This window comes from Pleurodeles waltl, chromosome 10, assembly GCF_031143425.1.
Source record: "Pleurodeles waltl isolate 20211129_DDA chromosome 10, aPleWal1.hap1.20221129, whole genome shotgun sequence".
In the NCBI taxonomy this organism is placed as follows: Eukaryota; Metazoa; Chordata; class Amphibia; order Caudata; family Salamandridae; genus Pleurodeles; species Pleurodeles waltl.
In genome coordinates, this window is record NC_090449.1 from 263698297 (window position 1) to 263717625 (window position 19329).

The 19329-nt window shown below is 45.2% G+C and overlaps 1 protein-coding gene across 1 annotated transcript in view; it reads right to left on the reverse strand.

The window, feature by feature from the left end:
* The window catches only part of LOC138261449 (cytoglobin-1-like), a 314212-nt gene extending 295358 nt beyond the window's left edge, over positions 1-18854 (reverse strand). Inside the window, exon 1 of the mRNA XM_069210397.1 lies at positions 18514-18854. Within this exon, the coding sequence (XP_069066498.1) occupies positions 18514-18611 (98 nt within the window). The 5' untranslated portion in view covers positions 18612-18854. The remainder of the gene's footprint in view (positions 1-18513) is intronic.
* Between the last annotated feature and the right edge of the window lie 475 nt (positions 18855-19329).

Genomic DNA, 19329 nt, shown 5'->3' on the forward strand with positions numbered 1-19329 from the left:
CCCATGGTACCAAAGGCCCTGTGGCTAGGGAAGGCCCTCAAGAGCTGCAGCAGGCATTATGCAACCTGGGGGACCCCTCACCCAGCCCATGCACACTGCTGTTGCAGCTTCTGTGTACTGGTGGAAAGAAAAAGTCAAAGTTGGCATTGCACCCCTCTCAGAGTGCCATACCCACAAACCACTGCCTGTGGCATGGGTAAGTCACCCCTCTAGCAGGCTTTACAGGCCTAAAGCAGGGTGCACTATACCACGGGTGAGGGCATGGCTGCATGAGCAATATGCCTCTAAGGTGTTGAAGTTCATTCTTAGACATTGTAAGTGCAGTGTGGCCATTCTGAGTATATGGGGTGGGAGTTTGCCATTACGAACTCCACAGCTCCATAATGGCTTCACTGAATATTGGGAAGTTTGGTATCAAACGTCTCAGCACAATAAACCCACACTGATGCCCGTGCTGGATTTATTGAACTATGCACCCCGAGCGCATCTTAGAGATGCCCCCAGTATATTAGCCAAACTGCTAGTGCAGGACTGACTGGTCTGTGCCAGCCTGCCGCTTCCAGACGAGTTTCTGGCCACATAGGGTGGGAGCCAGCAACATCTAAAAAGCCAGAGGACTACCTGACCCCCAGAGGACCAAGAAATCTCATGGACAGCACCCTATCCAGAAAGAAACTCCATCCAAGGACTCCAGAGTCTCCCTGGATCCGCGAGTCCTGTTCAATTTGCACCTAACGCTCATGGCCCATGTCCAGGTGGCCCAACCAACTAGGGCTGGTCCCCAGGTGATTCTGAGCAAGTGCCCACCCTAGCTTGACCCCTCCTGTCCACCACGACAAAGCCTGCAGCCTCAATCCGAAGGACCCCCCCTAACTGCGACAGAACCGGACAAAGATTCCCAATGCCAAAAGGTACACCTGCACTCGCAGCTCCCTGGCCTTGGGTAATCCGACCTTCAGTGAGCAAACATCCAACAGGTGGCTCCATCCTTGTCCAGCCATTGGTTTCCCGGAACCGACCCCTGGACTTCACCTGCACCATCTTTGTGGCCCCCGGGACCCCCCTATACGAAAGCAATTGGAGCCTGGTGCTGTGTTTGCACCCTACACTCGGCTGCCCGTGCCACTGAGGGTGTGTGTTTGGTGCAGACCTGTGGCCCCCGGTGCTCCTCTAAACCCCCCCCAGGTCTGCACTCCGAGGACAAGGGAGCTTACCTGCAAGCAGGTCTGATTCCAAGGGCCCCCAACCTCCATATGAGCCCATATTAAATCGACCTTAAATTTTACCTCTGCACCCAGCCGGCCCTGTGTCGCTGGTGGTGGGTATTTGAGGTTAAATTGAACCCCAACCTGTGGGCATCCTAACCCCTGGAGATTGGAACTGTAAGTCTTGTACTTACTTTCAAATTGTACTAACTTTTCTTCCCCCCAGAACTGTTTCTGAAAATTGTAGTGTCAACTTTTAAAACACACTATTGCTATTTATTCAAAAATGGCATAACTTACCAATTCTGCAACTTGAATCTTGTGGTTCTATAAATAAAATAACAAAACATATTTTTGCTATCTAAAAAACATTGGCCTGGAGTTACTCACTGAGTGTGTGCTTCACTTTGTCTGTGCGTGTACAACAAATGCTTTGCACTAACCTCTGATAAGCCTAACTGCTCAACCACACTACCACAAAAGAGAGCAATAGTATTATCTACTTTAGCCTCTGTTAAGCCTCTGGAGAACGCCTGGACTCTGTGCACACTATATCTCATTTTGATATAGTATATACAGAGCAAGCTCCCTACACTGGTGGCAGCAGTGGGATCTACTATTTTGCATTTGCTTGACTACTCAGCCAATACCTAATTGTACAACTAAATTCCAAATTTGCCTTTAGAAATTTTCCTACATTTTTAAAAAGTCCTGCTAGGGCCTTCTTTAAGTCCCCTTTAGCATTTCTTTTTAGATTTACATGTTATTTTAAGTCAGGGGTTAGTAACTAGAAGTAGTTTTTGCATGAACTGTAACACCTGACGGTGAGCCTCAAAGGCTCAGGCCTCTTGTTACAGTGCTCCAGGACTCTCCAGCTAGTGGAGATGCCCACCCCGGACAAAGCCCCACTTTTGCCTGCTAGCCAAGTGGGAAAATTAGGGAAAACAAGGAGTGGCCACCTTAGCTGGGAACACCCCTAAGGTGTCCAGAGCTGAGGTGATCCCCCTCCTTGCAAAATCATCCATCTAAGTTTGGAGTACAGGGACCAATAGTGTTAGGATTGTGTCCCCTTCCCCAAAGGGAGTAGACACAGGAAGGGTTTATCCACCCTCAGGGACTGTAGCCATTGGCTACTGCGCTCTGACCCCTGTAATGCCCCTAAATCCAGGGCTCCACTAAACCTAGCTCATCAGATTCCTGGTGACCTCAAAAGAAGAAAGAAGAAGGACTGCTAGCCTGACACCCAGCATAGAAGACTGAGGATGCAAACTGACGTGGCCCCAGCCCTACCAGCCTGTCTACAGCTTCAAAAGCCCTGCAAAAAGAAGGCGACACATCCTGCAGGACCAGCAACTTATGAAAAGCCCCCAGACAACAGCCCTCTCTTTGTCCAGCCTTTGGTTTCCCGGTACCAACCCCCTGGACTTCAACTGCACCATCTTTGTGGCCCCCTGGGTCTCCCTATAGGAAAGCATTGGGAGCCCGACGCGGTGTTTGCACCCTGCACCCGGCCACCCCATGCCACTTAGGGTATGTGTTTGGTGCTGACCTGTGGCCCCTGTGCTCCTCTAAACCCCCCAGGTCTGCCCTTCGAAGACACGGGTACGTACCTGCAAGCAGGCCTGATTCTGAGTGCCCCACTCTCCACAGAAGCCAGTGTTAAATCAAACTCAACTTTGACCTCTGCAATCAGCCGCCCCCCTGTGGCTGGTTGCGGGTATTTGGGGTTAACTTGAACCCCAAACTGTGGACATCCTAACCTCTGGAGACTAGAAGTGTACTTACCTTCAAATCGTACTAACTTTTCTTCCCCCCAGAAATGTTTCTGAAAATTGCAGTGTCAACTTTTAAAACAAATTATTGCTATTTATTCAAAAAACATATAACTTGCCAATTCTAAACAAAGTGATATTTATACATATGTTGGATACTTACTTACAAATGTACTTACCTGCAACTTGAATCTTACAAATGTACTTACCTGCAACTTGAATCTTGTGGTTCTAGAAATAAAATAACAAAACACATTTTTGTTAAATAAAAACCATTGACCTGAGTTAGTCACCGAGTGTGTGCTTCACCTTTTTGTTTTGTGTATACAACAAATGCTTTGTACAACCCTCTGAAAAGCCTAACTGCTCGGCCCCACTATCACAAAAGAGAGCATTAGTATTATCTACTTTAACCTCTGTTAAGCCACTGGGGAACCCCTGGACTCTGTGCACACTTTATATCATTTTGATATAGTATATACAGAGCCAGCTTCCTACACCCCTTAATAAGGACACAATATAAACAAAGGTAAATGTGAAGGGAGTCCAAGAGTTTCAGAAACTCAAAACATCAGACAGATTACCACATACTCAGGACCCAACTACATGAACAGATCACGAGGAAACAGCCCGGCACTCTTGGGCAGAAGCCACCCCTTATTTGGGCCTATTGAGTTTTTAAGTGAATGCACCATTACAACAATCTAGAGTCTGAAACAACCAGTCCAGGACTAGAAAGAGGAGGGGTGCATATCTACTAGGAAAAAAGCAGGCTCGTGTCAGACAATGAGTATAGTACATTGATCAAGAAACAAGCCTCAATCCATCACACAACCAAGGGGAACTTTGAAGAGTTAGAAGAAAAGCAAGACTTTTCCAACAATGAGAAGCAGAGACTAGGAAAATCAGACAGAACCAGCCCACTCACAAACCTCACCCAAACAAGAAGCTATATCAGTGGCAACTAAGCCCAGACAGTAACCTCAACATCTGTTGAAGGATATTTGTACCACAACCTCCAGGAGCCAAACGACTAGAGCCAAGTCTCAACTCATCCAACTGCAATTCAAAAAGGAGGCCAAACTACCTCTGGTTTGATTAAAAAAAACAAGTCTAGCATTGGACACCAAAGGAAGCCAAGCTATTTAAAGCTTCCCACCACAAAGCCCCAAATGCAAGAGACACATAAGCAATGGTTAGAATTGGTCAACGTCTAACTCACCAACTCCAATTCCAGTAGGAAGGATCAGAGGTAGTTAAAGCTACTAAAAACTAATTCACAAACTCCAGACTAAAGGAGAGCATAAAATACACCAGAATGATCACTACCTTACTTACATGCCTGTTAGACTTGGCATCATTCGTGTGGTTCTCCTCTAACGTTTTGTCTTCAGACCTCCTGTATTTGCGGACTTTGTTTCGTTTTGGACTATGCACACTTTACAACCGCTAACCAATGCTAAAGTGCTTGTGCTTTCTCTTTAAAACATGTTAGACTGGCTTGCAGCCAATTGGTATATTTATTTACCTATAAGTCCCAAGTGAAGCGGGACTACCTATGCACAGGGCCTGTGAATTAAATGCTACTAATTGGCCTGCAGCGCTGATTGTGTCACCTATGTAAGTAGCACTTTAAGCATGTGTCATGGCTACAGTTGCAGTCTATGTGCAGTTTTAAACTGCAATTTCAACCTGGCAAAATCAACCTTTAGGTGGGCCCAAACCTTCCTTTTAAATACATATGTCACCCCTAGGGTAGGCCCTTGACAGCACAAAGAGTATGGTGCAATCTGTTTAAAAAGTAGGACATGTACGTTTATGTTTTGCATGTCCTGGTAGTGAAAAAACTCCTAAATTTGTTTTTCACTTCTGCAAGGCAAACCTATATCATAGGATAACACTGGAGTTACATTATGACATCATATAAGTGTAATTTCTAAATGGGAACAGGTAGCCAGTTCATGTTTGGTGTCTCTGGAATTGTAATGAAAAAACAAACTTATGGTGAAGTCGGATTTTGAGTTACAATTCTGAAAATTTCACTTTTAGAAAGTTAGCATTTTCTTTTCTTAGCCATTTGATGCCTGCTGCTTGCCTCTGGGTCAAATGAGGGGTATTTGAAAGTTGGGCTTTGTGTACTCACCATAAACAGCCACACACAATTGGGAGCTTAGGTGTGACTGGATGGGCCATCACTGGCAGGATGGAAGCGAGGAGCAGGGCCCAGCCCCATCTACACTTGAATAGGCTTGACCTGTCTCCATGCAAAGGGATGCATACCCCCTGTAGTTAGTCTGGAGCCACAGAGAGGAAGGTGTGGCAACTGTGCACCTCAAAGGCATGCCTCTGTAAGCTTTTCCCCACCTCAAAGGTACAATTGGGTATAAATACTGAACCTCAGACACCAGCTCTTCAGTACACTTCTGGACCTGTAAATACTCTGCCAGAAAGAAGGACAGCTGTGCTATTGAAAGGATTGCCACTCGGCTGGACTGCTGCCCTGCTGTTCTGACCTGCTGCCTGTTGCCCTCTTGCATAGATGAGAAGGACTGGACCTGCATCACTCGAATCCAGAACCCAGAGTGTCTTAAAAGGGCTAGATAGCTGTCCTCCCTCCTCAACTGAAGCCTCAGGGACATAAGAGGCTTCTAATGACCTTGCATTTGCACATGGACTCTGCCATCTGTGAGTATACCCTGCCAAGTGGAGCCAGCCCAGTCCTGGATCCTTGGAAGTTAGCTTTAGGTGTTCTCTCCACCTCTGTGGACCCGGTAGAACCGTCACATCTCCTCTGCTAAGCAGCGCAAACGCAAGCAGAGCAGACAAATCACTGCTACTGTATGGATTGAACCTGTTGCAAAGACCTGCATCGCATCAGAGCCTTTGGAAACGCATCCTCGGAGCAGGCTCTTGTATCACTCGTCGACGGCAACCTTCATGACAATGTCGGACTCCGCATTGCAGCTCCTCAGAATCACTGCATCACCCCGACTGCACCACTGCAACCTCAAAACCTGACTTTGCATTGCATCCTTGCCGCATATCAGAACTGACACATTGCTTCAGCTGCACAACGTATCTTCAATACAGATCCTTGCAATACTCCGCAAACCAGGATTTAAGGTACTCTGTTCAGCAGGTCTAACTGGGCCCCTGTAGCCAGACGTCACTCCACTGCATTTGGCCTGAAGTTGTGACTTTTCCCCGGTCCGGCAGGACCAGATATCCACAGTTGGCACTTTGTGCTTTTTTACACTATTTTTTCTAAAATAATTATAATTGCATAGCTCCGGTTCTACTGATTGGATTTTTTGTGTTTTGGTCTTGTTTTATTTATTAAATGAAGTTCTATTTTTCTAACTTGGTATGGGATCCATTTGCGTGGTGCTAATTACTGTATGAAGTATTTCATAAATACCTTACACATTGCCTCCAAGTTAAGTCTGACTGCTCTGTTGCAAACTACCAGATGGTTGGGCACAGGTTAATTTAGAGTTGGCATGTGCCTCACCCTGGCATGGATTGTGGTTGCTGCTTGACAAGGGTTCACACCCCATTCAACCAACAACCCAATTTCTTACAATGCCACCATCCAATTAGGATCACAAAAGGAAAACAGAGTGATTAAAGACTAATCTTCAACTTTCAACCATAGCATGTAACCTAGAAGAATATTAGAACATGCCAGGCTTAATACCAAGGCTTAATCTATTAATTCTAAGCCCAACAAGAAGCATCCACAGCAATCAAAGTGGATGGGGCTTGACGTCACTTACTTCATGACTAATCAAGGATTACAAGAGGAAACAAAAGCTACTACCCGAAGCTCCATGAACAGAATGGAGCATAAAAGGAAACTAGAGCACCCTAGTCTTAAAGCTCAGCCCTCTGCTCAACAGGGAGTGCTTTCATAATCCTGAGTGGTCAAGATCTAAGACTTCAACCTTTGTTCAATGTGGAATACAAGAAGAAGCTAAAGCAACTGAGTCCAACACCTCAAGCCCCAAGAAACAAATGGAGCATTAGAAGGAACAATTCTTTATCCATAGACCCACCCAGCAGGGAGAACTCTCATAATCCAGAGTAATCATGGTCTAACATCTCACCATCTCTGCCCAGCAGGTAGTGCAAGAGAAAGCCAGCGCAACCATGGTCCAATCCCTAAAGCCCAAGACCATCCGAGATCATAAGACGAAACTAGAGTGACTAAGGGCCCGATTTAGATGTTGGCAGTAATGGTCCCGCCGTTGACTTTTCAACAGAAAACCCATCCACCACCCTGACAGTCTGCCTGTCATGTTTAGATTTTGGCAGTCCCTTAGATGAAAGGCCGCATTCAAACCGCTATCTTCTCCAAGAAACACAGCCTGGGTCGGTGGCAGGAGAGGGAAAAATGGACACCGCTGGGACCCCAGCCACCCTTCACGATGTGCAGATTTGAATGTGCCTTACTGCCAAGAAACAAATGGCAGTTCAATCTCCACTTCTGAGTTGGTGGTTTGGGGGGGGGCTGAAAACTCACCATTTTTCTTCATTCCACCTCCGTCTTTGACTGGATATAACTGGATAACATCTGCCATCACTGCTGCCACCCACCCACAGAGAAAAAACAACCTCCCCTATCGCCGGACACAAAGGTAGGGAAGCTGCATTTCCAGGGTACATTTGGTGGGCACTGTACGGGAGGTCCGGACCACTGCAGGCATATGCAGGTCACAGTGATTTTCTTAAACATGGTGACATGCATATGTCGGGGCGACAATTGTGTCACACATGGCTGGGGACGCACTGGCACAACACACATATCGCACACATACACAACTGTCATTGTGGTGTCATCATTCATTGTAAAATTAATCCTGGCACCACAATGGTGGTACACTCATCTTAAACAACGGTGTCCATGTGTGTGCATTGCAAGGAGATCTGTACCGGTAGGTTTGTGTATGTGAGTCAGTACGTGTAAGTGTGTGTGTTTGTGGATTGGCTATTTGAGGTGGAAGGACCTTGCGTGGGTGGTGTGGTTGTGTATGTATTTGTGTCATCTGCATGTGATACCGATGTTGTGAATGTTGTGTTCTCTTGTGACACACTCAGGTGAGTGTTGTTGCTGTGTGGCGGACGTTGTCATCATGTGTGTAGTTCTGCATGTCTGTGTGTTGGTGTAACTAAGTGTGTAGTTTTGCTGGTTGTTGTGGATGTGCTGTGTGTGGGTGCAGTGTCAATGGTGTATGTATGTTGTGTAATGGATGTATGTCAATGTGTGTTTTCGGCATGTACAGGTTGTGTTGTGCTGGAATTGTAATGGATGATGGTTGTGCTGGAATTGTAATGGATGATGATGTGTATGTGACGTATAGTGTATTGTGTAGTGCAGGGGGAAACATAAAGCTAAGGTAGAATGTTTGTGCGTCACTTACCTCTATTCCATAGCCACTGCCATTGTACAAAGTCCATTGAGTCTCGCCACTGCCTCCCTCCACCAGCAATCGGTCGCCAGTCCTCCACTTGCAGAACTCTAAGTATGGAGGATATAAAAGCGTCGACTTGACGATCTTCTCAGTCCCATCACTGACGTGGCTTGGTGGTAACACCACCAAGATCTAAATCCGACCCAAAGTCTACAACAACACCCAGCAGGGAGCACTTTTATAATGCAAGTCGTAAAGGTCAACTACCTCACCCTGTTTGAACAGAAAGAGAAATCTTTTAGGAGGCTGGCCTGGTTTGTAGGGGGTACCTAAGGTACTTAAACCTTATACCAGGTCCAGTTATCCCTTATTAGTGAAATGTAGTCAGTGTCTAGAGGCCAGGCTGTCTAGAGGTAGCTGTAGGCAGAGCAGCCAAGGCTGAACTAGGAGACATGCAAAGCTCTTGCAATACCACTGTAGTCACACAGTACTTGCACACATGAAAGACAATCCTCAGTGTTACCAAAAATAAAGGTACTTTATTTTAGTGACACAATGCCAAATATATCTTAGAGGCTATACTCCCTTAGGAGGTAAGTATTATACATAAAATATACACTAGTAACTAAAATCTGGTAAATAAACAGTCATAAAATAGTACAAATAGTGCAAAACACCATAGGTTACAATGAGCCTAGGGGGAACAAAAAGCATATACTAAAATAGTGGAATGCAAATGTTGGTTTCCCACCTAGGCAAGAGTAGTGTGTAGAGGGGCGCTGGGAGTGTAAGAAAACACCAAAGGTAAGTAAAGTACCCCACCGCAAAACCCATGAAAGCATGTGTAAAGTACACCAAGTTTCCTCAGAACACACTAGAAGTCGTGATAAAGAATTATGCAAAAACAAAGCAAGACTGCAAGACACCAACAATAGATTCCTGGACCGGAAGACCTGCAGAGAGAGGAGACCAAGCCCAAGAGCTGCTGAAGAGTCCAGGGAGAACAGGAGCCCCTGCTAACCCGGATGAAGGTGCAAAAGTGGAACCTCCGGTTGGAAGAAAAAGTCAGAGGTGTACCAAAGAAGACAACTGTGGGTTCCTGCTTGGTGCAAGAAATGTCCCACATTGAGTAGATGAATGCAGGCTTGTTTTTGTCGTTTTATTCTGCCAACAAGCCTTGGCTCACACAAGAGATGCGTATGGCGGGAAAAGGCGCTACCCAGGCCCAGGAAGGACCTGGTGGTCTCAACTCGGACTGACGAGACACAGGGCGCTCTCAGCACAGCAGTACCAGAACCTGATACATCTGGCCCGAAATGCTGACTCAAGAAAATTGTGTATTTCTGAAGTGGCTCTGCCAGACTCCGATTGCGTTTCATAAATCCCAGATGATCTTCGCAGTAACCAAGATGAGGTGAATCATGCTCATTTCCAAACAAAGACCTACACAGTGCCTCTAAAGGAAATAAGTTCTTCATTCTGTGATCTGGCGTAGTTATCCGTTCCCAAATATGCTAGAAAAGCCTGTTTCCCATACTCCTTTGAACAAATCCATGACCCACATCCCCTGGTAAAAGCGATTGCATTTCAAAACATAACTTGAGTGACTGATTGTGTTAAACATTTAAGTTGACCATCATCTAGTACTGAAAGTGGCATATCATACAACTCTGACCTTTTCAAAGAATAATGGGCCAGATGTATCAAACATTTCTGCGATCGCAAACAGCCCAAACAGACCATTTGAGACTGCAAAAATTCATTTTTATTTGTATCAAGTCAAATTTGCGATTCGGTAACTTGTTACCGAATCGTAAATTGGATTTGCGACTACAAACCGATTCGGTATTAGGAAAGGGCGTGTCAAGGGCGTCCCTTCCTCATACCGAATCGCAGAGGTATGTATGATTATTTTGTGACCGTGAATGCAGTCGCAAAGCAATCGCAGTTACCACCAATTTCATATTGGTGGTAACCCATTTGGAAAGGGAAAAGGGTCCCCAAGGGACCTCTTCCCCTTTGTGAATGCATGCGCAAACATTTTTTAAGAGCAGGCCTACTCTTAAAAATGAAAAGAAAACTTTAATATTTCTTTTTTAAACTCATCTTGTTTTCCTTTCAGGAAAACAGGCTGCATTTAAAAAAAAAAAAAAAAAAAGAAGATTTCTTTATTTAAAAGCAATTACAGACATGGTGGTCTGCTGAGCCCAGCAGGCCACCATCCACGTGATTCCAACCATTCGCAATAGCTTGCAAATTGCCACCTACCTCATGAATATTAATGAGGTAGGTCCATTTGCAGGCCTATACGAAGCGCTATATGAAACGTCTGGAGTTTCAAACATTCCAATAGCGATTACTTAATTGCAATTTGCAAACAATCGCAATTTTGTAATCGCTATTGGAATTAATGATACATCTGGCCCAATGGGTAGTAGACTAGGTAGAACCTTAAAGAGAATTCAGATTTACAAGGAACAAAGGAGTTTGAGTCTATCCAAAAATCAAAACTGTCCATTGCCAGGACACATGTTAAAGTGGTGGGTGAACATGAGATTTGTCGTTTTACTGAGGTCTCTTCTGGAACTGACTGAGATCTTTGCTAGCTGTAACAGAAGGCGAGTTTGTTGGAATTCTGTCTATTTTTGGGAACAGAGATGTGTGTCCCAGAAACAAATTTAATAAGCATTGCTATCTTTTATATATATATTTTTTAACTAAGCTTGCTCCAAAACTCTTTCCAACAAGTTTTAATATCTATGGCAGGTACTGCACGCATTCATTTTGTTTATGTATTTATTTATTTGTATAGATTTCTATAGCACTTATCACTAGGCGCTTTACACAATTTACTGCAGTAGAACAAAAATAAATGAGAAATAACGAAAATATAGTTAATTAAAGAAAAAGAGTATGAGGAAATAACTCACCAACAAGCAATGATGGTGGATGGAAAAAACACTATATAATTCGTATATGGACATATTGAGTTTTTCTCAAATAAAATGCATAAAATATCAAAAACAATGAATCCTAGCAAATTTGACCACATCCTCAAAATGAGGAGCGAGAGACAAATGCAGCAGTTACATCATGGGTGATTAAAGCACCAATGTAATGCACGAGCCTCTAGGCAAAGGCTAAGATGTTACATAAGTCCATCAACAGTTTTACAGAGAGGCACCAAAGATGCCTGTAACCCAGAGATCAAGAGATCCAAACCATATCTTCACCCTCAATCTCCCAAAGCAAGTAACAAGGAATCAGGGTCAACAGGGAGCTCAAGAACCCACACTCCCCTCTCCACTATGATCCAATGTTAACCTCATAAGGGGAAGGTTTACACCTGTGATGGGACGTAGTTTCACTAACAAAGGCCTTATCATCGTGTCCAGGCCACATCAATCTTTACGGTCCCAGGAACATGGTCATCCACTACAGCAACAACATGATAGAGTTGGTCAGCCATTACATCCCTCTGTACGTCAACTGTGACTTCGTTGTACCCCATAGGCAGTGAAAAACCAACAGAAGTAGTTGTCCAAGGTCCTGGACTGGCCAAAACCATTATCAATGCCAGCACATGTAGGCCCAAATAGAGATCAGGTTCCACGCCGCAAACACCAGGGAATTACCCCCTACCACCGCCATCCAAAAGCACAGCAAGACAAAGTCAACACCAGAGCTGCCAACACCACAAACTCGATGCATGACAAACACATACATAGTACAACCTTGTATTTTTTTATGGCAATAATACAAAAAGGTTCACAGTTGCAAAGCACTGCAAAGAATGTTTTACCATTATGCAATGGTGCTAAACATATCGACCTTAGTAAGCTGAAAGACTCAGTCAGCAACTGCCAAGATTTAAACTTGTGTCCAGTAGGCCACACAAACATCTTAACTCTCAGCTATCCTACTAGCCTTGTATCTATATAGCTCATTGTAGGAGGCTGGCCTGGCTTGTAGTGGGTACCAGAGGTACTTACACCTTGTGCCAGGTCCAGTTATCCCTTATTAGTGTAGAAGAGGTGTTTCTAGCAGCTTAGGCTGATAGAAGGTAGCTATGGCAAAGCAGCTTAGGCTGAACTAGGAGACATGCAAAGCCCCTACTATACCACTTATATCATATGCACAATATCATAAGAAAACACAATACACAGAGTTACTAAAAATAAAAGGTACTTTATTTTTATGACAATATGCCAAAAGCATCTCAGTGAGTACCCTCAGTAAGAAGGTAATATATATACACAAGTTATATGTACACAAACCAAAATTAGGTAAGTAATAGCAAGAAAAGTAATGCAAACAGTGTAGAATTACAATAGATTGCAATAGGAGCACATAGGTATAGGGGCAACACAAACCATATACTCCAAAAGTGGAATGCGAACCACGAATGGACCCCAGACCTATGCGAGCTTGTATGGGGTTGCTGGGACTGTAAGAAAACAGTGAGGGTTAGAAAAATACCCCACCCCAAGACCCTGAAAAGTAGGAGTAAAGTGCACCTACTACCCCAAGAGAGCACAGAAGTCGTGATAGGGGGATTCTGCAGGAAGAACACACACCAGCAGTGCACTGACAATGGATTTCCGGACCTGAGTACCTGTAAGACAAGGGGACCAAGTCCAATAGTCGCGACAGTGTCGAGAGGGGGCAGGAGCCCAGGAAATGCCAGCTGAAGGTGCAAGGAAGCTGCCACCGGTTGGAAGAAGCTTGGAGTTCTGCAAGAAAGAAGAGGACTAGGAACTTCGCCTTTGGAAGACGGATGTCCCACGTCGCGATGAAGCTTGCAGAGGTGTTCCCACGCAGAAAGACCACAAACAAGCCTTTTTAGCTGCAAGGGTCGTGGTAGAGGTTTTTGGGTGCTGCTGTGACCTAGGAGGGACCAGGATGTCGCCTTTTGGAGGAGGAGATAGAGGGGGCACTCAGGAACTCAGAGAGCCCTCACAGAAGCAGGCAGCACCCGCACAAGTACCCCAACAGGCACTTATAAGAAAAGTGAACTGGAGTCCACGCGAAGTCACAAAAGGGAGTCCCATGACGCCGGAAGACAACTCAGAAGGTTGTGCACTGCAGGTCGGAGTGCTAGGATACCAGGCTTGGCTGTGCATGAAGGAAATCCTGGAAGAGTGCACAGGAGCCGGAGCAGCTGCAAATCACGTGGTGCACAGCTTTGCAGTCTAGCGTGGGGAGGCAAGGACTTACCTCCACCAAACTTGGACTGAAGAGTCACTGGACTGTGGGAGTCACTTGGACAGTGTTGCTGTGTTCCAGGGACCACGCTCGTCAGGATGAGAGGGGACCCAGAGGACCAGTGTTGCAGTCTTTTGGTGCCTGCGTTAGCAGGGGCAAGATTCCGTCGACCCACAGGATACTTCTTCGGAGCTTCTGGTGCAGGGGTCTACCCCCAGAGCATGCACCACCTGGAAACAGTCGAGAAAGCCGACAGGGTTAGGCGCTACAATGTTGCTGGTAGTCGTCTTGCTACTTTGTTGCGGTTTTGCAGGCGTCCTGGAGCAGTCAGCGGTCGATCCTTTGGTAGAAGGTGAAGAGGGAGATGCAGAGGAACTCTGGTGAGCTCTTGCATTCGTTATCTGAAGAATTCCTCAAAGCAGAGACCCTAAATAGCCAGAAAAGGAGGTTTGGCTACCAAGGAAGGAGGATTGGCTACCAAGAGAGGTAAGAGCCTATCAGAAGGAGCCTCTGACGTCACCTGCTGGCACTGGCCACTCAGAGCAGTCCAGTGTGCCCCCAACACCTCTGTTTCCAAGATGGTAGAGGTCTGGGACACACGGGAGGAGCTCTTGGCACCTCTCCTGAGAGGTACTGGTCAGGGGAGTGGTCACTCCCCTTTCCTTTGTCCAGTTTCGCGCCAGAGCAGGGCTGGGGATCCCTGAACCGGTGTAGACTGGCTTATGCAGAGATGGGCACCATCTGTGCCCATCAAAGCATTTCCAGAGGCTGGGGGAGGCTACTCCTCCCCAGCCCTTCACACCTATTTCCAAAGGGAGAGTGTTTAACACCCTCTCTCAGAGGAAATCCTTTGTTCTGCCTTCCTGGGACAGGACTGCCTGGACCCCAGGAGGTTAGAAACCTGTCTGAGGGGTTAGCAGCAGCAGCTGCAGTGGAGACCCCGGAAAGGCAGTTTGGCAGTACCCGGGTTCTGTGCTAGAGACCCGGGGATCATGGAATTGTCCCCCCAATACCAGAATGGTATTGGGGTGACAATTCCATGATCTTAGACATGTTACATGGCCATGTTCGGAGTTACCATTGTGACGCTATACATAGGTAGTGACCTATGTATAGTGCACGCGTGTAATGGTGTCCCCGCACCCACAAAGTCCGGGGAATTTGCCCTGAACGATGTGGGGGCACCTTGGCTAGTGCCAGGGTGCTGCCCACACACTAAGTAACTTTGCACCCAACCTTCACCAGGTGAAGGTTAGACATATAGGTGACTTATAAGTTACTTATGTGCAGTGGTAAATGGCTGTGAAATAACGTGGACGTTATTTCACGCAGGCTGCAGTGGCAGGCCTGTGTAAGAATTGTCATAGCTCCCTATGGGTGGCAAAAGAAATGCTGCAGCCCATAGGGATCTCCTGGAACCCCAATACCCTGGGTACCTCAGTACCATATACAAGGGAATTATATGGGTGTACCAGTATGCCAATGTGAATTGGTAAATTTAGTCACTAGCCGGTTAGTGACAAATTTGGAAAGTAGAGAGAGCATAACCACTGAGGTTCTGGTTATCAGAGCCTCAGTGAGACGGTTAGGCATCACACAGGGAACACATACAGGCAACTTACTTATGAGCACTGGGGCCCTGCCTGGCAGAGTCCCAGTGACACATAGTCTAAAACACATACATACAGTGAAATATGGGGGTAACATGCCAGGCAAGATGGTACTTTCCTACACTCATCCATAAGGATAGTAAAGAAATGTTGGCCTATATCTTGATATAGTGCACACTGAATAATCAAATCTCTGTCCAGTGTCATGTACCCTATGAAAAACAAGTAGAACTGGTCGGACGCCTTCTCATATTTTATGTGTTCTATTCCTCTTATTAAATAGGGATACCTGAATGTAAGCACTTCCCACTTTACCAAGATCCTTTTGCAAATCCTGGAAACGGTTCGACCTATCCCATCAGCAACACAACAATTATCAATTTACTCTAGGGCATCCACAAATTGAAGAACTATTTTTTCAAAAAAAGAATAGATAAAATGATTCTCTGAAAGAGAGACTGTGAAGTGGCTTTGCTTGATATAAATCTCTCTGCCCCGTCACACTCTGCAGTAGTACAAATCACGTTGAGATAACTGCAACTTTACTCAGATTGCTCCGACTTTCAACTTGTTGTATTCACTGTATATCATTTGCACAATCCGAAATAGCTGAATGAATGACATCATTTGATAGGCTCATTCAAGTTTGTCCACTTGAGTCAGCCAATAAGTAGCCATCCTGATACTCGGAGGCAGAGGGTGTGACCGAAGATTTCCTTAGCTGTCATGCCAGGCCACAAGGGTGGTGGGTACAGTAAGGGCCACTCGGTTTATTTGACTTTGCAGCTGCAGTATCATTAGCATAATTATGGATTTGCTGCATTTGCTATATAATCTATCATCTGCAAATTTTAACAAAACAATATTATTCTCATAGATCAAAATTTGCTAAAACACACTGACACGTAGTGGAAGGCCCTTTGCAGATGTTGAATGGTCCTCTTTTTTTTGCTTATTGCTTTATTAGGGCGCTGAAACTGGTACTAATGTGGAAACTTTTGCCCAGTGTTAACCAATGTAAATACAAGAATTTGCAAAGCAATGAGTCTCACATATTTTGAACAAGTTAATATTGTCATCTTTTCACAACAGCACCCATGATCAAAAATTTTTTTTTTTTTAAATTGAGTGGAAACTGAGAAAAGACAATAAAATAAAGTTAGCTTTCAAAAATAAAACTTTGCAATTTTGTTTTTCCTGCTGGGTACATTTTTGTCAGTCGCAAGCCTTCTGGCCACTGGAAGTTAGAACAAAATAGTACCTCGATCACGTTGGGAGCAGCGGGCAGGCACTAATTGAGTTGAAATCAATTAGTGCTTGATCCCTGCTCCACAGAGAGGAACGAAAATTATGCCAGACATGCTTTGACGAATTACAACTCTGTAAAGCAGAGTGCAAATGGTGAGCGACAGGAGGGCTCCAAGCCCTTTTCTGAACACAGCAGCGTCTTGCATGTGAGACGCATGCGCTAGCACATGCACTCGCAGGCTCGACCCTAATGACAAAATAATAAAGCAATACTTTAATGAAATCTACTGGCTTTTGCCACTGACCACCTCTGCATTGGATGGCTGCTAGACCAGCCATTCTTGGTGTGGTGTTCCCCCAAACGTTTTGCCTTCACACCACCAGTTTTGCTGAACTCATTTTTGTTGGTATTAGGACTCTGTGCACTCTACCACTGCTAACCATTGCTGAAGTTTTTGTGCGCTCTCCCTGAAACATGGCAAAATTGGCCCATTTAATTTACTATATATGCCCCTTATGCCCTTCGCTTATTATCAGGGCCCCCGGAATTATGTTATTCTGTGCTTACATCAAATTTCGGCAAAACTATTGACTTATCGCACTTGCCGGATAATTAACTGTCAAATGCAAAATTTGCACACTTCAAAATTGGATTTCTTACACCAACGGATCATAGGTTACTATTAAGAAATGCCACACCATTTGCAAAGGTCAACTACAATCTTTTTAGTTGGCCATTGGTGTATTTGCGTGTTAAAACTGTACTAATCATGTGAATATTTAGCCCCGTCCTAGTGATGTGTGTTAAAACTACAGAAAAAACAAATAATACTCCCCAAAATGTTCCATATTATATCACATAATTTGCCTTTTCTTACACTTAAATTTAGTCAACCCTTCCGCATAATTTGCTCCTCCTTTGCCTCATATTTCTATTGGCTTGGCATATTATGAACTTTACTAACTGGAACTAATCTGTGCCTCAAATTCAATGTGCTGATATTCGCAGATTTATTTAAAGTTTCGTGTGATAACATTTTTGCGAAGCCTGCAGCTTTGAAAACATCTGGTGACAATTTCTCATCAATGAACAGGAACTCTATGGTCCCATAAAACAATGTACTGTACAGACTCTTACAGTTTTTTGTCAGCTCAAGCAAACGCACCACCACAACTCAAGAATGGGAAAATATGTCCCCTGATTGCCAACCCTGCTAAATCTCGCAGAAATTCCAGCTGACCGTGTACATATGGTTTCTGCCGGATACAGATGCAGACATCTGTGGGCATTTACAAGAACAATTATTTTTGTTAAATGAAAACTCCACAGCCAATAAGCCTGCAACTGGTTCCAATAGAACCCCTATTTAATTGGCTAAGTAAGACTTCCGCCACAAACACTCTTCTCCGATGGAATGTACTCATTAAAATGAGATTGACAGTTATATACAAAAAAAATCCTTCAGCAAAACCTATGCCCCCCCCCCCCCCCCACCACCCCCCCAAACCTGAATTTCAGTACATATGACCAGCCTTTATCAAATCCCTGTAGCTCTGCTTTGAATGCTGTGTCCTTCTGGTCCCCTCCTCTTTACCGAGTCCCCCATTCGTCCTTGCACATATGAAAGCAATTTCTCTGTGTGCGGAAAGAGCCCGGGAAGTGTTGTCATTCAAGGAGGCGCTCGCAGCCTGCTCTGTCTGTAGTGGTGCTGAAGTACACGGGGATTATTTTCAGCCCGAGCACGCAAAATGACTTCCGGGGGTTCCTCTTTTCCAACAACAGAGCGGGATGAAAATTCCACGTGAGAAACAGGGCCAATGGGGTAACCAGTGAAAATGAAAAGAAGGGCGAAAGCTCCCAGACCGTACCCAGTCGCGTGTATTAAATTTCTCCCAGACACCGAGGTCACTGTCAACGCATAACATTAAAAAACAAAAGACAGAAAAGTAATGGAGTATCGGTAAATGAAATGTGTATTTTTTACACTACGAACACCGTTTCTCCAATAGCATTAAAATGAACTAGACCAGACCAGCGTCTGTCCAGGGTCACACTGCTTACCTGATCACAATGGCTTGTCCTGTCTCATCTGCACTTGGATACACTTTGTCCCAGATGACTTTAATGTTCTGCTTGTCCTCCTCTGTGACCTGATCCATGGCGCGAGCGACGGGGGAACTCTGCTTCAATCTTTCGAGGTTTCCAGCACACAGTGCGCTACCGCGACCCTTTCCCCTTGGTGGAAGCTAAAATTACAGATGAGCTGTGCACGGACAGCTGAAAGTACTTAGATAGGAAGAAACCACTCCTTCGAGAGGAGTGGTCTCCCCTGAGCCGCTGAGGCGGGACGCACCATTCACATGCACTCAAGAATTCAGGTGAAGCGAGTGGTGTGCCAACATTCTGCGTGAGAGACAATGCTGCGGAGAACGTACAACAAACCCAGTTCATGCGCTACGAGGCTGCCTTTATGTTTAGCGACCGTCCAACTGTAGACTTGGAAAGTGCGCACTGCCCATCAGGGCTTGTTATTGTGCCCTGTGGCCAAAGGATTAGCAGTTGTGTGGGGCGAAGCATTCTTTTGTCAGGTTATACAAAGCGGCCTTATTTGTGAGCTTTCTTGCAGGAGAACTCTTAAGTCACTAGAGAGAGCTTCATTGTGGCCATATACACCAGAGGTGGGGGATATTACATGTCTGGGGAGTTGTTGGAGGGGTGGGAGGAATGGGGCACAGGCAGCCGCGGAGAGAGCCGGATCAGGGATCGGGTTTGGCCCCAAAACTGGAAGCTTGAGCCCAGCCTTCAAAAATGTAAATCATGCTACACATATCATGAAAAAGTACGATACGGGCTCCAAAAGGAAAACGTATTTTTCAA